General features: G+C 48.4%; 1 protein-coding gene across 1 annotated transcript; it reads left to right on the top strand.

Annotated features, from left to right (window-relative positions):
• Positions 1-1,815: 1,815 nt before the first annotated feature.
• Positions 1,816-17,406, top strand: SCD (stearoyl-CoA desaturase). The gene is made up of 6 exons (XM_024555742.4): positions 1,816-2,145; positions 2,674-2,956; positions 6,690-6,820; positions 8,523-8,728; positions 10,135-10,367; positions 13,173-17,406. The coding sequence occupies exons 1-6, from the start codon at positions 2,119-2,121 to the stop codon at positions 13,370-13,372; spliced, it is 1,080 nt and encodes a 359-aa protein (XP_024411510.2). The 5' UTR covers positions 1,816-2,118; the 3' UTR covers positions 13,373-17,406.
• The last annotated feature ends 1,139 nt before the right edge of the window (positions 17,407-18,545 follow it).

The following is an 18,545-nucleotide window of genomic DNA, read 5'->3' as shown; positions in this document are numbered from 1 at the left end:
GGCCAACAAGGAACCCCTCAGTCCGCCTCCCAAGCAATTCCAGGTGCCTGTCTTCCTGAGAAGCCAATCGCTGGCACACGAGTCCTTATTTTCTCCTCTTTCCAGAGGAAGTATTCTGGATATTGTTTGGGGAGACACAGGCATAAGGAGGGAGAATGCATAGTCTGCTTGGTTCTCAGCTTCCTCTTACGGTATGGTATGACTCCCACAGGTCTAGAAAAGAGGGGGAAGGGGGACATGAGGGACGACAGGTCAGTGAGATCAGAGCTTCTCAAGAACCCAGGATTCTTTTCCATTTCCTAAACTACTCTTAACCTCCCCCTGTCTATTTTGTTCCTACCAATTATGCTTCTTATTCCCTGCACCTTTCCCCTCCCAGCTGATAACCCTCCAAATGATCTCCATATCTATGATTCTGTTCCTGTTCTGGTTGTTTGTTTAGTTTTGTTTTTTTAGATTCAGTTGATAGTCATGATTTTTTAACTAAGTGGGGGTTGGGGGGATTGCTGGAGGGAAGGAGGGTACTGGGCGAGGGGGCAAAAGGGGAAAATTGGGGCAACTGTAATAATCGATAAAATATACTTTTAAAAAAGAACCCAGGGTTCTCTGCAGGGTATAAGAGTTTCGACTCGAGCATCACACTCTGAGCTCAGCTCCTAGCTCCACCACTTCCTGGCTGCTGTGACCATAGGCAAGTTATTTAACCTCTTCATATCTCACTTTTCTCATCTTAAAAGGGGAATGAATGGTGGACTGTCCTCCTCACAGGGACACAGTAAGGATTAAATAAAATGGTTCTTGTGAGTTGGCTGGCAGTGATACTTCCACACCGTCAGCTATTCTTGTTCCACATAGCCATTTTTCCTGCTTCGGGGTGAAAGCACGTATTTGTGCTTCCTGCCTTTTTTTCCATGAAGACAAACAATTTCAAAACTACAACCTGACCATCTGAAGAATCTCCAAAACACCCCTCACACGTTACTTCTGGAGAGTGGGCAGAGGGATGGGATGCCTCACTGGTGTCCAGCGGTGACAGACCCTGCTGGGCGTGCCTACTGGCTGAACCTCGTGCGCGCGTGCAGGTCCACACATACGTGAACGCGAGTGCGTCTGCTCCACCGCCCGCCCGGAGCCTCTGCAAGTTCAGCTGTCTCTGGTTAGCTTCGCGGAGCTGGTGGGCCGGGCAGAGCCATTGTTCCGCCACTGACCAAGGCCCCCGCGCTTGCTAGGGAGGGCGGCGTGCTGCGCCAGCCCTGTGCAATCCCGACCCCAGGTTTAAAGCCAAGTCTTCCCTCCCACGCGTCTCTGGGAACGGGAAGGAAAGCATGATGGAGTTGTGCCTACTGGTCTGCCCCGTGGCTTCTCTACTGTTTCCTGTGAAACTTCCCTAGTGCCCATCCAATCGCTTAATGCTGGGGAATCAGTCCTGGGCTGGTACCCACACCCCATTCCCAGACTGCGTTCTCCCCGTCTTCCGGAGGGAATGCTCCCGAGTGCCTCCGTTGCCGCAGGGTGCCGGACAGAGGCCCTGCGGCCGGTGGAAGAGAAGCCAAAGAGAAAGGGATGGGAGGGGGAGCAAGGAGCTCGCGGCACGGGGAACAGCAGATTGTGCCGAGCCAATGGCAACGGCAGGACGAGGTGGCACCAAATTCCCTTCGGCCAATGACGCTCCAGAGTTTACAGACGCCCATTAGCATTTCCCCAGGGGCAGGAGCTGCGGCGCTGGAGCCGCGGTGTAGCTGCAGCATCCAGTTTTTGCTCGTCCAGCCCTAGCACGCCCCGTCTCTGTCTCCTCCCCTCTCCGCTCTCGCAGGGCTCCCACGGCTGGCCAACTCCGTGCACTTTGCCCCTGTTGGCTGCGAATAAAAGGGGTATGAGGAAATACGGGGCACGGTCATCCCCCTGCCAGCTCTAGCCTTTAAATCCCCAGCCTTGGGAGATCTACGCACAGCGGATCCGGTCCGGACACCGATCGAGCGCTCCCGGAGACCGAAGGATTCGGAGCGCTACGCCGCCTATCGCCACGCAAAGGCGGGACCGGCCACCTAAGTCTGCTGTCCCGAACTCCGCTCCTCAGTCTCAGCCCTGGGAAAGTGAGCCCAGCACCAGAGAGTCCAGATGCCGGCCCACTTGCTGCAAGATGAGGTGAGTTTCCCAGCACTGGCTCCCAGACCGCGGGGTCGCCCGCTCTGGCTGGGCTACTAGGGAACTCGTTGATGATGGAGGAGTTGAGATCTCCGCGGAGGACATAGCCATCTTTTGCGAGTTGTTCTGCCTTCATTTGTTGGGAATGTGGATTGTTATTCGGGGACTCGGTGCCCGAACTTTTGTTTCTCAAGCTTAAAAGAAAAGCCGAGTGGTGCGGGTTACCCTTGTGTGGGTATGCATCCCCTGAGGGTGTTCGTCGTGTGTCGGAAGGGGTAAAAGTGTTTCATTCCTGCCTCTTTGCCCCTTCACCTTGAGGTTTCACCCCCTCCCCACCTATCTGCACAGTTCCCGGGGACTTCCTTTCCTTCCATCTAGGGTAGACGCTGCCCTCAGTTAACTGGGTATTGGGGACAGGATCTGGGCCAGTACTTAACCCTTCCGCCAGCTTGATTAGAAAGTGAAGGGGCCCCTGCTGCCTCCACGTGTAGTCCTCTCTCTCCCGACTCTCCGCTCTCTTCCTTCCAGATCTCTAGCTCCTACACCACCACCACCACCATCACGGAGCCCCCCTCCAGGGCCCTGCAGAATGGGGAAAGCAGGTCGGAGAAGAATCCCCTATACACGGAAGAAGACATACGCCCCGAAATGAGAGATGACATCTACGACCCAAGCTACAAGGATAAGGAGGGCCCAAAGCCCAAGCTTGTGTATGTTTGGAGGAACATCATCCTTATGTCTCTGCTACACTTGGGAGCCCTGTACGGGATCACACTGGTCCCCACGTGCAAGGTCTACACCTGGCTCTGGGGTAAGAGTTTTTCTTGTCCTGTTGACCCAGTATTCCAGATTCTCTCCACTCTTTAACAAGGTGGGACTTACATGGAACAGAGGCACCAGTCCCTCTGGGTCCAGGTTTTCCCAACAATTTCTGAGAGGCTGAGTGGGCTGGGGACAGCGTGGGGGCACTGGGAAGCTGGAGTGGCGATGCCCAGGCCCTTGCATCTGGGTGCTGGGGAGGGAGCGCTGAGACCTTTCGCTGCAGGCTTTGAAGGGAGTAGGCCTGCGCGAGAGAGTCAGCTTTCCCTGAAAGAGCTTTTCTGTCTCAAGTCATTTGTTTGGCTGCTTGTCCCAGCCCTGCCAGCCACAAAAGAACCAAGGCGTCTACCTGGGAGGCATAGGAACATGGCATGGGACCAGTGGTCTGGGGGGGCTGGAGGGGGGTAGATGCTGAGTACGGTGTGGGACAGCAACAGAAACTGCTCAGGAAGAGAGTAGGAGAGGGAAGAACAGAGAGGTGGTTACCCACAAAATTATTTGCCTTGACCCTTGGCCCACCAGCCTCCTTTGTTAGAGAAAAGACGGAGGCTCCTGTAGGACCCAAGTTACACAGATGTGGTGCTCTGTGACTTTATGTGGGTCTCCAGGGAACTGTATGCACCACTCAGCAAAATGCCCTGTGGGCGAAATAAGGTTGAGGAAATGTTTCATGCCCCACTCACTCCCCATCTAGTCTACTCCAGCCCCTGTCTCCTGATGCCCTGCGGTCTCTCCTTGCCAGGACTGCCAGACCAGGCCAGAAAAGAGCCCCAAGCCCCAAAGCCCTGGCCTTGAGGCTGCTGCAGTGAGGGAGACAGTTCCCAGTTCTGTCCCTGACCTGCCCTTCGCTCAGATTTTTCAGGGATTCATGGGTATGAGCTGATAGCAGGGCCCTGCCCCCTGGGTACACACATGTGCTTTGCAGGCATTTTCGCCTCTGCCACCATCGGCCTGAGTTGGGAAGAGGACATCAGGGAACTCTGAAGACCCAGGGGCCCCACACTGCCACCCTCTGAGGGTGGTGAGCAAGAACTCCTTCCAGGAAACAACATTAGGGTTTCCCGAGTAGTCTCAGGTGTGGGGTGCTTGCTGACAGCTGCACCCTTGGAGGGTAGTTATGTAGAAGGGCTGGTAGGCCAAGTTTTAACTGATTCTTCTAGGCCCTTTTACATCTAAAGGTGGTGGGATCTGGTCCCTAGAGCTTCATGTCCAGGAATCCTCTCAGTGCCTCAGATAGTGTAAGGCGACTGGGTGGTCCCCTCTCTCAGGATCTCAATCTTTCTGAGTACACATCTTTTTAGGATCGGGAAGGTTACAGGTGTGTCATTGCTGGAGCTGGCCAGGCACAGGAAATCAGTTCATCTGCAGATCGGGAAGGGCTCTCCTGTTTGTGAGGGGACAGGGACATCTGTTCTCTATCCCCTCTGAGAACCCAGCCGAAGCTCAGTTGCAGCGTGAGGATTCCCCAGGGAAACTGCGGACTCCTCTCTCCACCTCTCCTCCCCAATAGAGGGGTCTTCACAAGGAGTTTTATTGCCTGTAAGCCCCTTCCCGCTTCAGCACTCCCTGCAGGTCAGGTTAAGTCAAGATTTTGGCCAAACTGCTTTTGCTTGCTCCCTACCCTGGGCTGCTCGTGCAAGGGGCAGAGTGCTGTCCCCAGAGTGCTATGCTCGCTGCCTTTGTGTGCCCTGCCCAGGAGTGTGCATTGTGCTTTTGGACAAAGCTATGTGGCACACAGAGACTGGGTAGTGACCTTTTATACTCCTTCCCCTGGGACCTGTGGTGGATGGCTTAGCTAATCAAAGGACTATCTGATAAGGGGACATCAGAACTCCTCTGTCTTAAGAAACAGGGAGGAGAAAGGGACAGCCAGGGGTCCCACTTTCAGAGTTTAGGAGCTTGGCTTCACCTTTCCTTTTATTCCCGAGGACAGTGTTAAATTAGCAACTGGTTGTGATTACAGCATTTCTCATGACTGAGCAATTTGGAGAACCTCTGAGAAAGTCCCTTAGGGGCAGTCTGAAGGGATATCTCTGGCAAAACGGAGGGCCAAGGGGCAAAACTTCTGGTCTCTTAGGGCCAAAGCTATGAGATTTTAACCATCAATTTGGACATGAGTAGAGAGTGAGTCTCTAACTGCCACAAGGCCTAGTCGATAGGCTTAGAGGGGTCGATAGAAAAGCACCAGAGTGCCTGGGTTCTTTTCTCAGTTTCCCTGTTAGCGCTAGGATCTTCCGTGCCTTCCGAGTTAACTTGCCAGGGTCACCTCTGTGGTGTGAGGCCACCCCAGTAAGCTTCCTTGGTTCTCGGCCAAGTGCTTCGGCTTTCATGCCCAAAGCCATTTTTCTTCCTCCTCATTGATTCATGGGTCTGTGGCTCAACTGTCACTTTTCCAAGCGCAGATGCAGGCAGATATTGCATCTGGGAAGATAACTGCCATGTGGCTGGGGGCCAGCAAATCACCTGGGACCCTAACTTCAACACAGAGGGCTTAGAGACAGAATTTTCACTGGAGTTGACTCTGGCTCCATGCCTGTCCTTGGGATCCTGGACTGTTTAGGAAACTGCTATCTATGGCTGGAGAACACAGGACAATTTGTTACAATGTGTGGTGTCTCCAACTGCAACTAAATTCTGTGGTCACTGAGGATCCATTGTTTCTAGCTGTTTCCCTGGGAATGAAACATTGTCAACAGTCAACTGCTCTTCCAAGGCCTTGTTCAGCCCCTGCCTGCTTGAGCTGCTGAACAGAGGAAGGTGGGTTCTCCCAGCAACCCACTTCCCAGTGAGAGCTCTTGGCGGGCCTCCGGGAAGGTGAGGGAGGACAGTGTTGGGGTGCTCCGCTGACAGTTTTGAACGTATCCCATCATTGTCTAAAATTAGCCAAGCCAGAGAGAGTAGGGGCTGACAGGGGACATCGGGAAGGAGAGACACGGGACCTATGTGCACACCCTGGGGAGCTGGATGGGATGGCGGGACCATGAATACTTGTTGACAGAAATCCTAGTTTTAAACCATGGCTCCGTTTCTTACTAGACTCGTGAGCAGAGGTAACACAACCTCTCTGACAGTCCTTTTCTTCATCCGCGAAGTGAGGATATTAAAGCCATTCAAGGAATGCAGAGAATCATAGAATATACAATTCTTGGTTAAGCTTAAGGCTCTGTGCAGATACGACGTAGGTGCAGGGCACAGTTCCCCCTGATGTTGCCACACTGCCTGCCAAACTACTGAAAGCCTTTTGTACCAGTTGGTAAACAGCCAGAGTTTTGAGCCCCCAAGTGTCCTCTACAACTCAGAGCCCCTCGAATTGGTGAGTGCCCAGACCATACTTGCTTGGGGGTCCTGTGCGCTGCAGGAGTAGTCTGTTGTCCTTAAAATGTGGAGGAAGCTTAGCTGAAGGTCAAAGGAGATAAGGGACCTGGGATAATGTTCCCCATGACTGAGAGTAACCAAGTGGCTAAGTAGTGAGCTCTCTCTTCTCCGTCCTGCCTTCCTAAACTTCCTGGGACTCCTTAGCTTATTCCAGTTCCTAGGTGGAGAGAATGAGAGGTGATGGTATTTTTCAAGTAATAAAACCAGAGAGACCTAACAGACCAAGGTGTCCCTGTACTTCAGGGAAAAGCAAATCCTCACCCGAAGACTCTGAGACGCAGACGACATATAGAGAACCACATGTGAATGGTTTCCCAGATTATTGACCTCCCACTGTTTCCGCCTGCTAGGGCTTTTCTACTATGTGTTGAGTGCCCTGGGCATAACAGCAGGAGCCCATCGCCTGTGGAGTCACCGGAGTTATAAAGCTCGGCTGCCCCTGCGGGTCTTCCTGATCATCGCCAACACCATGGCATTCCAGGTAAGAAGCCGGCTCCACTTCTTTCCTCCACTCACCTGGAGCTCTTTCCTCCACTCTGTTAATGGTTAGGGGCAGAATGGAGGAGGTCTGCACCTGGAGAGAAGCAACCCCTGGATGATCATGTCACTTCCTCTCTCCTTGTGGTCACCTAAAGGGCAGGCCCAGTCCTTAAGTCCATAAAGCCTGAGCACACTTCAGCGTCACTAGGAGAGGGAAATAGGGGATGAATAGGAAATACTCTTTATCCTAAAGTTCCTCTGTTATCACATAATCTGACTGTTGCGGTACTTCATCCTAACGGCCTGTAATGCATAAGCCTTAGTGTATGGTGCTGGTTTCCTGGGCAGACACTGGACAACAGATTCGTCATTTTAGGTGAATAGCTTAGGACTCCACCAGGATGGGATTGAAATGCATGTTTCACGGGCTCAGGGAATGGGAGCAAAACTTCTGTAGCACTGAGTATGTGCCTTGCAAGCACTTGACATAGGTTACCTGATGACATTCTCTTAGGAGGTAGGTGCTATAATGATTCCCATTTTACAGATGACAAAATTGCATCACTGAGAGGTTAGAGAAACCAACATTATGGTCCTGTCTTGGGCTGCCAGGCTGGCTAAGTCAGGTATGGAGGTTTATTGAGGCAGAAAGTTGATAGCAGAGATAGAGTGAAGGACATTGGGGAAAGGGAGCACATAGCTAGTAAGTGGGAGCAATGGGCAAAGGATAGCGTGTGATGTGGGGCTTAGTTTGGAATAGAAGGGGAATAAAGAGGCAACCAAATTGGTCCCCTTCTTCACGGCTGTATTCCAGGTACTTACCACGGTTGCGTCATCACCTTTATACCTTGCATCAAGTACTTTATACCTTCAGGGCTCCTGCTATTGGGGCAAAGATGAGGAAGAGATATTGGCACATCCTTTAAGGGATGGAAAGAGCCCTGGCTGGTGTGGCTCAGTGGATTGAGTGCCAGCCTACAACTGCAAGGTCACCGGTTCAATCCCCAGTCAGGACACATGCCTGGGTTGTGGGCCAATCCCCTTCGGGGCATGCCAGAGGCAACCGATTGATGTCTCTCTCACATCAATGTTTCTCTCTTTCTCCCTCCCTTCCTACCCTCTAAAGATAAATAAAGAAAATCTTTAAAAAATAAAAGAAGGGAGGGAAACAGTCCCAGAGGAGCCCAGAGGTCATTTGGGAATGTGGCCAAGCTTGTGATTTATATGCCTGGCCTTGTTGAGTTGTGAGCCATCTCTTGCCAAGGCATCAGAATGGAGCTCCCTGCAGCTTCACCCACTGACCAGGACCCTGGGTCACGAGGTTGCCTGCCTCATTCTCCCTGCCCCAGGGTCAGGCACCGCATGAAGACCTTCCCCCACATTTCTTGCTTGAAGAATTGCAGTCTTCTCTCCTAATGAAACTGAGCTCTGTGTGGTCCACCTCCATTCTGCCCACTGTAAAACCTTCATGAAGGAACCATCCTCTTCATGTGGTCTGGGACTTTAAGGTGCTTTTCCACATAAGCTTCAGTGGCAGGTTGGGGGAAAAGAGGAGGCAACTCCATGACTCTCTGTGGAGCCCCAGATTTGGGGTATTTTGTGATGCTGGGCTGACAGCCGTGGGCCCTTGAAGATGTCTATTCATTGGGATTCCCCTAAGAGGGTGTCTCTCCTCAGGCCTACATTCTTCTCTGTTCCCCCAGAACGATGTTTTTGAATGGGCCCGAGATCACCGTGTTCACCACAAGTTTTCAGAAACAGATGCTGATCCCCACAATGCCCGACGTGGCTTTTTCTTCTCTCACGTGGGTTGGCTGCTTGTGCGCAAACACCCAGCTGTCAAAGAGAAGGGTGGTTTGCTAGACTTGTCTGACCTAAAAGCCGAAAAGCTGCTGATGTTCCAGAGGAGGTGAGTGGGGTGGTGCTGGAGCTGGGCGCCTGCTCTTTGGGGACCCCTGTCTTTTCTCTTGGGACTTGTAAACATAAGCTGAGAGATTTCCTGGGTTTGTATGTTCAAAATCATAATTTAAAACCTTAATTTTTAACAGTGCCCAAGTCCAAAACCATAGACTATTGTTCTTTCTGAGCTATCTTAGTTAAACCAGTTAAATTCAAGTTTATTGATTTAGGAAGTCGTGCTACAAAGACAACTGTGGCATAGTTCTTACCTTCAAAGAGTCTGTAGCCTGTCGGGGAGTGAAAGGATAAGCCAAGTGTCTGAATGACTATGATACGTGGCAAAATATTTTCTGCACCAATAAGAGGCATGAAGGAGAGGGAGTGTGCATAGGGAAGGGGTTATGAAGAAGGTAGCTTTGCAATCCACTGGTGGGTAGAGATTTTCACAGGTGCTGCGGGGAGAGGGAGAGACAATGCAAACAGAACAGAAGGAACTGAAGCCTGGGCATGGTCCAGCAACAGAGCTTGAAGTATACAGGGTGTGGTAGGGTTAAGACTAGAGAGGGAGACTGGTGCTATTTTGGAGAGTCTTAAAAGCAGGTTTAGGATTTAATTCAACAGGCAATAGGGATGTGTCATGGTTGGAGGTGTGCTTCAGAAAGATCACTCATGACACGTGAGAAACCATCGAACCAAAGAGGTGAGAAGCAGGGACGCAAGTTAGGACACCGTGAGGATCCATTCGAGGGAAGCAGTGGTAAGAATGGAAAGGAGTTGGATGCAGGAAAACCAGTGATGTAAGAACATCAGGCTTGACTGCTGAAGAGACGTATGAAATCAAGTCAGTTGTTTACCCTTGAGAGATTGAATAATGGGATAGGGCCTCTGGAGGGTCACCTGTAGGCATCAAGGACCTTGAGGGAAAGGACGAGGAAGGGTTAGAGGTGGCTGGCAAGAAATGGAGGCGAGACACTAAACATGGACTCTGCAAAGGGCACAGCCCGGAAAGAGAGAGGTGTCCAAAAACAGAATGGAAAAGGCACCAAAGAGAAGTGCCCTGGCCAGGAGAACTCAGTGTATTCGTTTGGAATCTGGACCTTGTCTAATTATCCACATGAATTATGCTATAGTGAAAAAAGAACAGTGAATTTGGAGTCAGGACACCAGCATTCCAACCCTTGCTCCACTGGTTTCTAGTGGTGCAATCCTAGAAAAGTCATTTCACCCCTCATTACCTCATCTAAAAAGTGAGATAACACTACATTCTCTTAAATTTCCCACCCCATCCTTCTTGCTCTTCATTCTGCCACACTGTCCTCACGATGTAGAAGGAGAGAGACAGCCCAACCCAGGGATGATAGGAGTCAGGTAGGTCTGAGTTCTCTCTCGCTGACTGGGTATGGTCTTTCCATGCAGGTATTACAAGCCCGCCGTCCTGGTGATGTGCTTCATCCTGCCCACGCTTGTGCCCTGGTATTTCTGGGGTGAAACTTTCCAACACAGCCTGTACGTTGCCACCTTCTTGCGTTACGCCATTGTGCTCAATGCCACCTGGCTGGTGAACAGTGCTGCCCACCTCTATGGATACCGCCCTTATGACAAGAACATTAACCCCCGAGAGAATATTCTGGTTTCACTGGGAGCTGCAGGTAAGTCCGCCATCCACAGCAAGACCTCATCTAGTGGTCTGCTGTTTAGGGTATTAGGCTGAGAACCAGGAAAACCAGATTAACTTGTTTTATGACCTCTTTTTCACTCTAAAACTATATTAGAAAATATATTAGAAAACTTTTGAGAGTCGGGCAACGAGTCTTAGATAAAAAGGAAAGGGTAAAAAATAACAATGCCTTTGATTCCAGGGCCTAAGATAATCCCCAAATGCTGTGTGTAATGAGTCCCTTTGGGTTCTCCTTTTTCCCATCACCTGTGGGCTGGACCGCACGCTGTCTTGTCTGGGGCAGGGAATGTATCATCAGACAAGAGGGTTTTCTGGGTGGTCGGTATGCCTAGTGGTTTATATTTAAATATGTCATATAAAATATAGAATTAATAATTGTAGTTTAATTCCATAAACTTTTATCTTCTGGCTGTATCCAGACAGGCCATTCTTGAAGTCTATGCCAGGCCTCACTGCTTGATGCTGCCGACAGGAAGGATATCAAAGCAACTGTCGGTGGCACTTTCCCACCGCTGACCCTTCTTGTCCCCGTCCTTGTTTTTTCTCTCTTCTGCTTTACTTTGCCCTAAGAGCACTTCCTCCCCGCCCCCCGCCCCCATATGGCTTAGGGAATCCCCGACAAAGCAGGTAGTTTGATCGCAGGTGCCTGCTTGCTCATCGGATGCCGACTATTCATGAATTGATTTCTCTGTATAATTTGAGTCCTGAGAGCCAGAGTCTAGGACAGCAGGGTTCTGCCATCTGTCTCCATTTTTTTTCTGTCACTCTTTTCAACTAAATATAGACCTTGACTAAGGTCCGGAATAGCTTTCCTTGAGCAAACCCAGGGGCCTCTTGTCCCTCACCAGTGATCAGCACTATTGGTCATCCGGGATGTCTAGGCCACCTCGCCACTCCACGTGCTTGTGCACAGCATGGCCTGACACTCGCTTTTTTCTTCTTAGAATCGTCCTTTGTATTCTCACCCCTGACCATCTTTACAATCCGTAGAAGTGTTTTATTTTTTTCTATTTCTTTTTAACTTTCATGCCTCTCCCCCCTCCTTTCAGGCACCTTCAACCACTGTGTTTGTCCTTACTCCCACGAACCACGTTTGAAATAAATCACCCAGGCCATATAAGTCTGAGATTTTTAATGGAAATGGAAGTTTCTGGAATGAGCTTGGTCTTGTACTGCAAATGGATCTACAGTGAGCTTCCCCAGCCGCAGCCTCTTTTCCACCCTTGGTTCACAGTGGCTCCAGTGTCTTGCTTTGTCTTAGTTACTTATTTCTCCATACCTGCTCCTTTCCTCCCTTATCACCACACCCTTTGTTTTCCTCTAGCTCTGCTTCCTGCCTTTCTAATCTTTTCTTCTTGAATTACCTCCCCCACAGTCACACGCTCATCTTCTCTCTGCCAAAGCTGACCTCCCTTGAGTCTTTCTTGGGCTGTGTCTCGCTGCCCCAGTTGCAAAGTCTTGACCTTCTTCTACCCATTAACCTTCCTTCTCTTCCCCCACCCGCCTTGGCTAGGTTTGTGTCTGATTCAGTTTTAAATCTGATAAGTATAGGCCTGGTTAGTGCTTTATACCGAGCCTAGCTGCAAAGCCATTTATGGAAATTAGCAATCCTCTGTTAGTACCTTTGCCTTGGGATCATTCCGCCCTCCTACTCAGTTCACACTGTGGATCATCCAGTGTCACACAGAGAGGACGGACCCGGATGGTGTCATTTACTTTGTAGGACTGCCTTTACTTGCTCGTTATTAATATCATTACGACTCTACTGAGGTTCTTTTATCTTCAAAGGGCTCAGTATGCTCCCGTATTGGCTGTTCTTTTCCTGGCTTTATCTGGGCCGCATAAGGGTCAGTATTGTTATTGTTGAATGTGGTTCAGAAAGAAGAGTTCTGCCAAAGGCTGGAGAACTCTCTGTGTAGTTTCCAAAGTTTTACCCATTACGGAAATGATCATGAATCCAGAATTTCTTAGTTTTTCCTCCATCCAGCGAAGTGAACTGCTCATCACAGAACTTCAGAAGTTGGAGGGAACATATAAGCTCATTCCAGAAACTTCCATTTCCATTAAAAATCTCAGACTTATATGGCCTAGGTGATTTATTTCAAATGTGGTTCTGCCTCCCACAGACACCTTCTGTTTTCTCGGCATCACCACCGCACCAGGGTCAAAGTTCAAAGAATTCCAAGGCAGAGAGTTTGCTGAAGCAGTCAGTGGTGGCTGAGGGCACTTGAACTCTTGGGTTGGGCCTCCTTTCTTCGGACTTTTGGCTGTTGCTGCCCAATTCTGTTGGTGTGTCACACCCTTGGAGGTAGTACCAGTGCAGGTGTATTTCTTTGCTCGCCTTTATGGGAAACACAGCAACAGTTCTTCATTTTGGACTCTCTCCTCTTCCTACCCTAATACGTGCACATACATGCAGAGCCTTGAGGATCTCAGACCAATATTTAGTGAAGTTCTGGAATTTTCCAATCTAAAATCCATTTCCAGCAGTAGCAGTTTCTTTTTGGTCATCTTATCCTCTGAGAGAAACTGCCAGTCCTTTTCGCCCAAGGGCTCGCAGACAGCTATGGGTGACCAGGGTCTCCCCATTCATTTCTTAAGAAGCCTCTGAGGGGGTCTATTTGGTTCAGAGTAGAAGAGGCTTTTCATTCATTCATTCAACAATGGCAAATTTGTACTAGGTTTGAGGTCTTCTGCTAGATAACTGGTGTTCCAAGATCAAGAAGACATCAATTCCTAGTAGAGCTCCATAACTTTTTCTTTGTTTTTGTTCCAGGCGAGGGCTTCCACAACTACCATCACTCCTTTCCCTATGACTACTCCACCAGTGAGTACCGCTGGCACATCAACCTCACCACATTCTTCATCGACTGCATGGCTGCCCTCGGTCTGGCATATGACCGGAAGAAAGTCGCCAAGGACACCATCTTGGCCAGGGTTAAAAGAACTGGAGATGGGAGCCACAAGAGTGGCTGAGTTTTGGGACCCTTGGGTTCCTTTTCCAAAAGCCAGCCAGGCAGAGGTTTAATGTTCTGTTTATTAACTACTGAATAATGCTACCAGGATGCTAAAGATGATGAAGTTAACCCATTCCAATACAGTATTCTTTTAAAATTCAAAAGTATTGAAAGCCAACAACTCTGCCTTCATGATGCTGAGCTGATACTCTTCTTTCTTCTCTTCCCTGTCTTCTAGACCCACTGTTCTCTGCTTTGCTCCTGTCTCACCTTCCTTTCTCTTCCCTCTCACTGCCTCCCAGACAAGAAGCTGGTGAGGCGCTGGTGAGTGTCCAGCTTCCTAAGTCTAGGCAACCTTTCTGTCATCCCAAACTAGTAGTTTTGCCCCAGGTAACTCTTTCCTTAATCTGTCCTGAGCTTCAAGGAAGGTGGCTCAAACTGGAGATTTGACAAAATCTTCTGGGAAGAGCCCTGTTCATTATCTTCATTCCAGACTTTTGCCAGAGGGAATGGAAAAACAGCTTTACTTGGCACAAAGATTCTAAAGCAGGTAAATTGTCAGGGGAGAGAGTTATCATGCCTGGTATGATTGATAAGTAAGGATGGGGTGAGGTGGGAAATAAAGCAAGAAGCTCCTGATGGGATCAAACACACAGCGGCCTGCCGAAGGAGGACATCGAGCCCCAACACACAGCATGCTTCCCCTCTCTCCCGGCTCTGAGTAGGGAATGGCCATGGAGCTTGGCAATGCTAGAATACAAGAAAATCTCTATGGATAGAGTACAGGCTGGGGATAAAGAAGAAGCATTTAGTTTGTAGTAAAAGCTGTCTTTGATGGAGAAAGATTTTTTTTTCTTTAATAACAGGAAGATTCCTTATTTCATATATCAGGAAGTCGTGAGGTTGGTTGTTTCCAGAATTGGTGAATCCAGCAGCTCATGGAATCATCAAAATCCTTTCAGCTTTCTGCTCTGCCATCTGACCATTGGGATATTGGTCAGCCCCTCATGGTAATAAGCTAGCTATAGCATTTCCAGACACCCCAAGAAGGATGGATTTTTAGGAGAGAGGTCAAACATAAAAAGTATGTATACGGGATATGCTTTGCTTAAGATATTAAATAATTCCCTTATAGTATTTCCCTCTGAAAGAGGGATGCTTAAAGAAGAGGAGGAATAAGGTCGGTTGTCCACGTTGCCCCCCAGCGTTGGACAGGAGATGGAGAGGGTCTGTAGGCAGTTTCTGAGAGAGAACTTCACAGAAGGGCTTTGAGAACACATTGTGGGGGATTTGGACTCAGTCAGAAGGTTACTAAGTTATCGGGTGTCTTACTATGAAAGCTGGTTATGCAAACAAGTTAGTTATTAGGTTCATTCACTGACTCCTATTTCTGCTTGGAATTGGTAAAAACTAGGTTTCTCACCACAGTTTCAGACCATTGCACTCATTTCTTCTCTGTTAACAAGTAGCTCAGCGATTTTCAGCCTTTTTCATCTCATGGCACACAAACTAATTTCTAAAGTTCTGTGGCATACCAAAAAAATATATTTGTTGCTGATCTCACAAGGAAAAATAGGTATAATTGGATTCATTTACACCAGACAGCTACTGTCGTGTTAGCTGTTGTCATTCTTTTTATTTGACAATCTAAGGGAAACGAGGTCAGTGACCCTGACTAAATAGGCAGGTATTGCATGTTTTAAAAATTCTTGTGGCACACCAGTTGAAAATCGCTGATCTAGCCTAAAGTATAGGACTGCCTATCTGTCCATTTTTTCCTACCGGTTCTATCTATTCCCTGATGTTTTCTTTTTTCCGTGGACAGGCAGCCTCCTTTGTGTATTCAGAGGCAGTGATGGTTATTGCTGTCCAGGCAGACAGAATACTCAGGGTCACTGAACCACTGTTTCTCTTTATAAAGTTGAGCTAGCCGCCACTTACACTTGGCCTCCAGAGTCTCTCCACCTACACTTCTGTGATCCCCTGACACACTGATGACTCAAGACAAGGCTGGCAAACCCTACTAGAAATATCCCTGGCTCAGGCACTCTCTCTTATGAGGCACAGCCAAGCCAAATGCTTGCATCATGCCAGTGAGCCAGCCATGGAGCAAAAGAGAGTTTGTTTTCAGTCTCCTCTGTCTGGGTTAGAACCAAGGAGCATGCTGGTTGCCCCTTGCTTGCTCATTCTCCCTGCCCAGTTTAGTTTGTGCTCCCAGCTGACTGCAATGCTGATAAAAGTAGGAGGGAGCCTAGTCTTCACTGGGAAGCACAAGAAACAAAGGCAAGTTCCAAAGTGCCTCACTCAAAAGAAGGCCCTGTGCGGTGCCTGGAGCCAGGGTACACATTGCAAAGCTTTAGCTGAAACTTGGGGTCTGAGGTGCCATGAACTTTGCCGAACAGCATCTCTGTTCAGCAAACTAACCGGCGTTCTCCACAATAGAGCTGAGGGTAGCTGATAGTGTAGAAGAAGTCTGAAAAAAATTGGTGTTTTGAGAACCTTGGACCACTCCTCTCCCTGTACCTCAGTCGTCAGTGCAGAAGCCTGGCTTGTCTCTACCGAGACTGGAAATGTACAACAGCAAATGCTCTGTCCGCTGGTGAATCCCAGTGTTGGAAGGGAGGGGGGCGTTTCTTCTTGTATGAACTGGATGGACGCTACAGGAGTCAGCGTGAATTAAAGGCGTCTTTATCTTTTGAGCCATCCCTCTCAATAGAAAAGAATCTAATGGAAGATCACTGTAGCTTCTATCTGCTGCCCTACCCCTTGGAAATGTCTGTTGGATAGGTTTAATTACACAGCTGATCAGATGCCTGCTTTATACTTTAGGGTCAAAAACAACTTTGCCTTTCTATTCTAATTGCATTCCATAGATTGGATCCACACCACGACCTTGCACGAGGCTGGGCGGGGCCCTCAGGCTGAGGGCCCGAGTGTGTGTGTGTGTGTGTGTGTGTGTGTGGATGCGTAGGTTTCAAGGTTCTAAAGCTAAATTCAAACGATGCATTAATAATCCAGCAATCAGATCTGATCGAGTCTGAATTTCTAACAGCCCTTGCTTTGTGGGTGTACTGACAACTTATTTGGGTGCCTTACATCTTTTCTAATCAATGTTGCATATGAGCCTGCTCTCACTCCTTCCTCGCTCCTCTGTGGAGCTCCTTTGCACCTGAGAGCCTACAGAAGTGGCTGGTAGGAAAGGGGGCCTGGCTGGAGAATTATCAGTATAACTGTTTGCAAGATACCCTTCTGGGCTTCACTTTGGAAACTTTTCTTGGGGCTGTGTTTATTAAGTGCCCACATTTTTGATGGTGAATGGAAGTAATTTGAATGTATTTGATTTATAATTTTTCTTTTTGGGTTAAAAGATGGTTGTGGCATTTAAAATGGAAACTTTTTCTCCTTGGTTTGCTAGTGTCCTGAGCATATTCTCTGTAAGTGTAGCTTAAGTGGGTCAGCACGAAAGGTTAAAGAAAACAAGATGTCAATGTTACCTGGGTGGTTAAGGCCAAGGCCTCTCCTACCACTGTGCCACTGACTTGCTATGTGACCCTGGGCAAGTCACTTAACTAATGTGCCTCAGTTTTCCTTCTGTTAAAATGGGGATAATAATACTGACCTACCTCAAAGGGCAGTTTTGAGGTGTGACTAATGCTTTTTATAAAGCATTTTGGGACCCTTCAGCAGAGGAATTCTCTTAAGTCCTAAGTATTTTTATAGCAGCAGCAGTATCCACCGTGAATCTGTGTCTACCCAGAACCGTACGTCCCAGAGGCTGTCAACCTATCTGGTTCTCTGAGAGACTGAATAAATCCATTGGATAAGTGGTGGATAACTAGCCAGACAAAATTTGAGGATGCATTAAGCTTGTTGCCATGGAAACATAGACAAGATATCTTTTCTTTGATTGGGTGGGATTTTTGCTTTTTTATGTGGGATAGTAGGTATTTGTGACCTGAGAATAACTTTGGAATAATTTCTATTAATGACTCTGAAGCTAGTTATACTTATCTGAGATTGTGTTTGTTCATAATAAAAGTGAAGTGAATCTGATTACACTGTCTGGGAGGGTTTTTTTTGGCTGTGATTCAGTTTCCTGGGACTTATCTCTGTGGTCCACCACAGTATCTAGGTCCTATTCCTGTACCTTTAAGAGTGAAAAAAAGAAGTAAAAGCTACAATGATTGACTCATTTCCCAGGAACCTGCCCTGTCCTTCCTAAGGGTAACTTTAGGTTAAATTCAGTCTTGGCAGCAGGAAAGCAGGAGTCTACTGCTATGAAACAAAACACATTCACACCAGCTGACACTTCGGCTCTGGGGAAATGCCAGGTCTCTTGTGTGTCACATGGTCACATGGACCCTGAGAGGAAGTTAACAGCAGGAAAAATAATCCAGGAAAGCAGGTTTTTTTAATCTTGCATCCTAGGCTGTGCAGTCCAGGTCATTCCTCTGAAATGTAGTCCTACTCTGAAATAAAGTAGCTTCCTGGAAATGTTGATTAATAACAGCAGGAAGAAAGGAAAAACAATCCAAGGGAAGATTTGTAAATTCCTGGAATAGAGAGGGCTTCATAACCAAGGTGGAAAGGCTTTGGCTTCTACTACTATATCTGGGAGCCTCGTGGAAAGAGAAGGAGGGTGTTTTGCAGTTTGCAGAAGCTCTGTCCTCCGAGAGGAGCCACCTTGACAACACCCAGGCTTCCAAGGGCTTCCCGGACGAGCCCCCCACTCTCTTGTGAAGTTGCCCTCACCTTGGACAAGAAGCAAGATTCTCTCAGAGTCATTTGGCACATCCAAAATCAAGTTTTTTGGGTTTTGGTCTTAAATATTTTTTAATTTGTTTTTAGAGCAAGGGGAAGGGAGGGAGAATGAGAGGGAGAGAAACATCAATGTGTGGTTGCCTCTTATGCACCCCCTACTGGGGACCTGGCCTGCAACCCAGGCATGTGCCCTGACTGGGAATCAAACCTGCGACCCTCTGGTTTGCAGGCTGGCGCTCAATCCACTGAGCCACACCAGCCAGGGCCAAAATTAAGTTGATGTTCATTGATGCCTTGCCAGATCTTAACGTTTTAAGTCGATGACAGTATTTTCTTCATCAATGTCTTGCTTTCCAATCCTTTCCCTGTTTTGCTTAAAATGTTCAGGCTGGATTTAAAAATTTTTTTTTTCAATTCTATAATTACACTGT

The sequence above is a fragment of the Desmodus rotundus genome, chromosome 4 (assembly GCF_022682495.2).
Source record: "Desmodus rotundus isolate HL8 chromosome 4, HLdesRot8A.1, whole genome shotgun sequence".
Lineage (NCBI taxonomy): Eukaryota > Metazoa > Chordata > Mammalia > Chiroptera > Phyllostomidae > Desmodus > Desmodus rotundus.
The sequence above is the reverse complement of the archived record's forward strand: the minus strand, read 5'-3'. Positions and strand labels throughout refer to the sequence as shown.

Excerpts from the sequence above, each read along its gene's own strand:
- SCD (XM_024555742.4), top strand. The coding sequence starts at position 2,119 with ATGCCGGCCCACTTGCTGCAAGATGAG. Across the intron at positions 2,146-2,673 it reads CCCACTTGCTGCAAGATGAG|ATCTCTAGCTCCTACACCAC; the intron begins GTGAGTTTCCCA and ends TCTTCCTTCCAG. Across the intron at positions 2,957-6,689 it reads GGTCTACACCTGGCTCTGGG|GGCTTTTCTACTATGTGTTG; the intron begins GTAAGAGTTTTT and ends TCCGCCTGCTAG.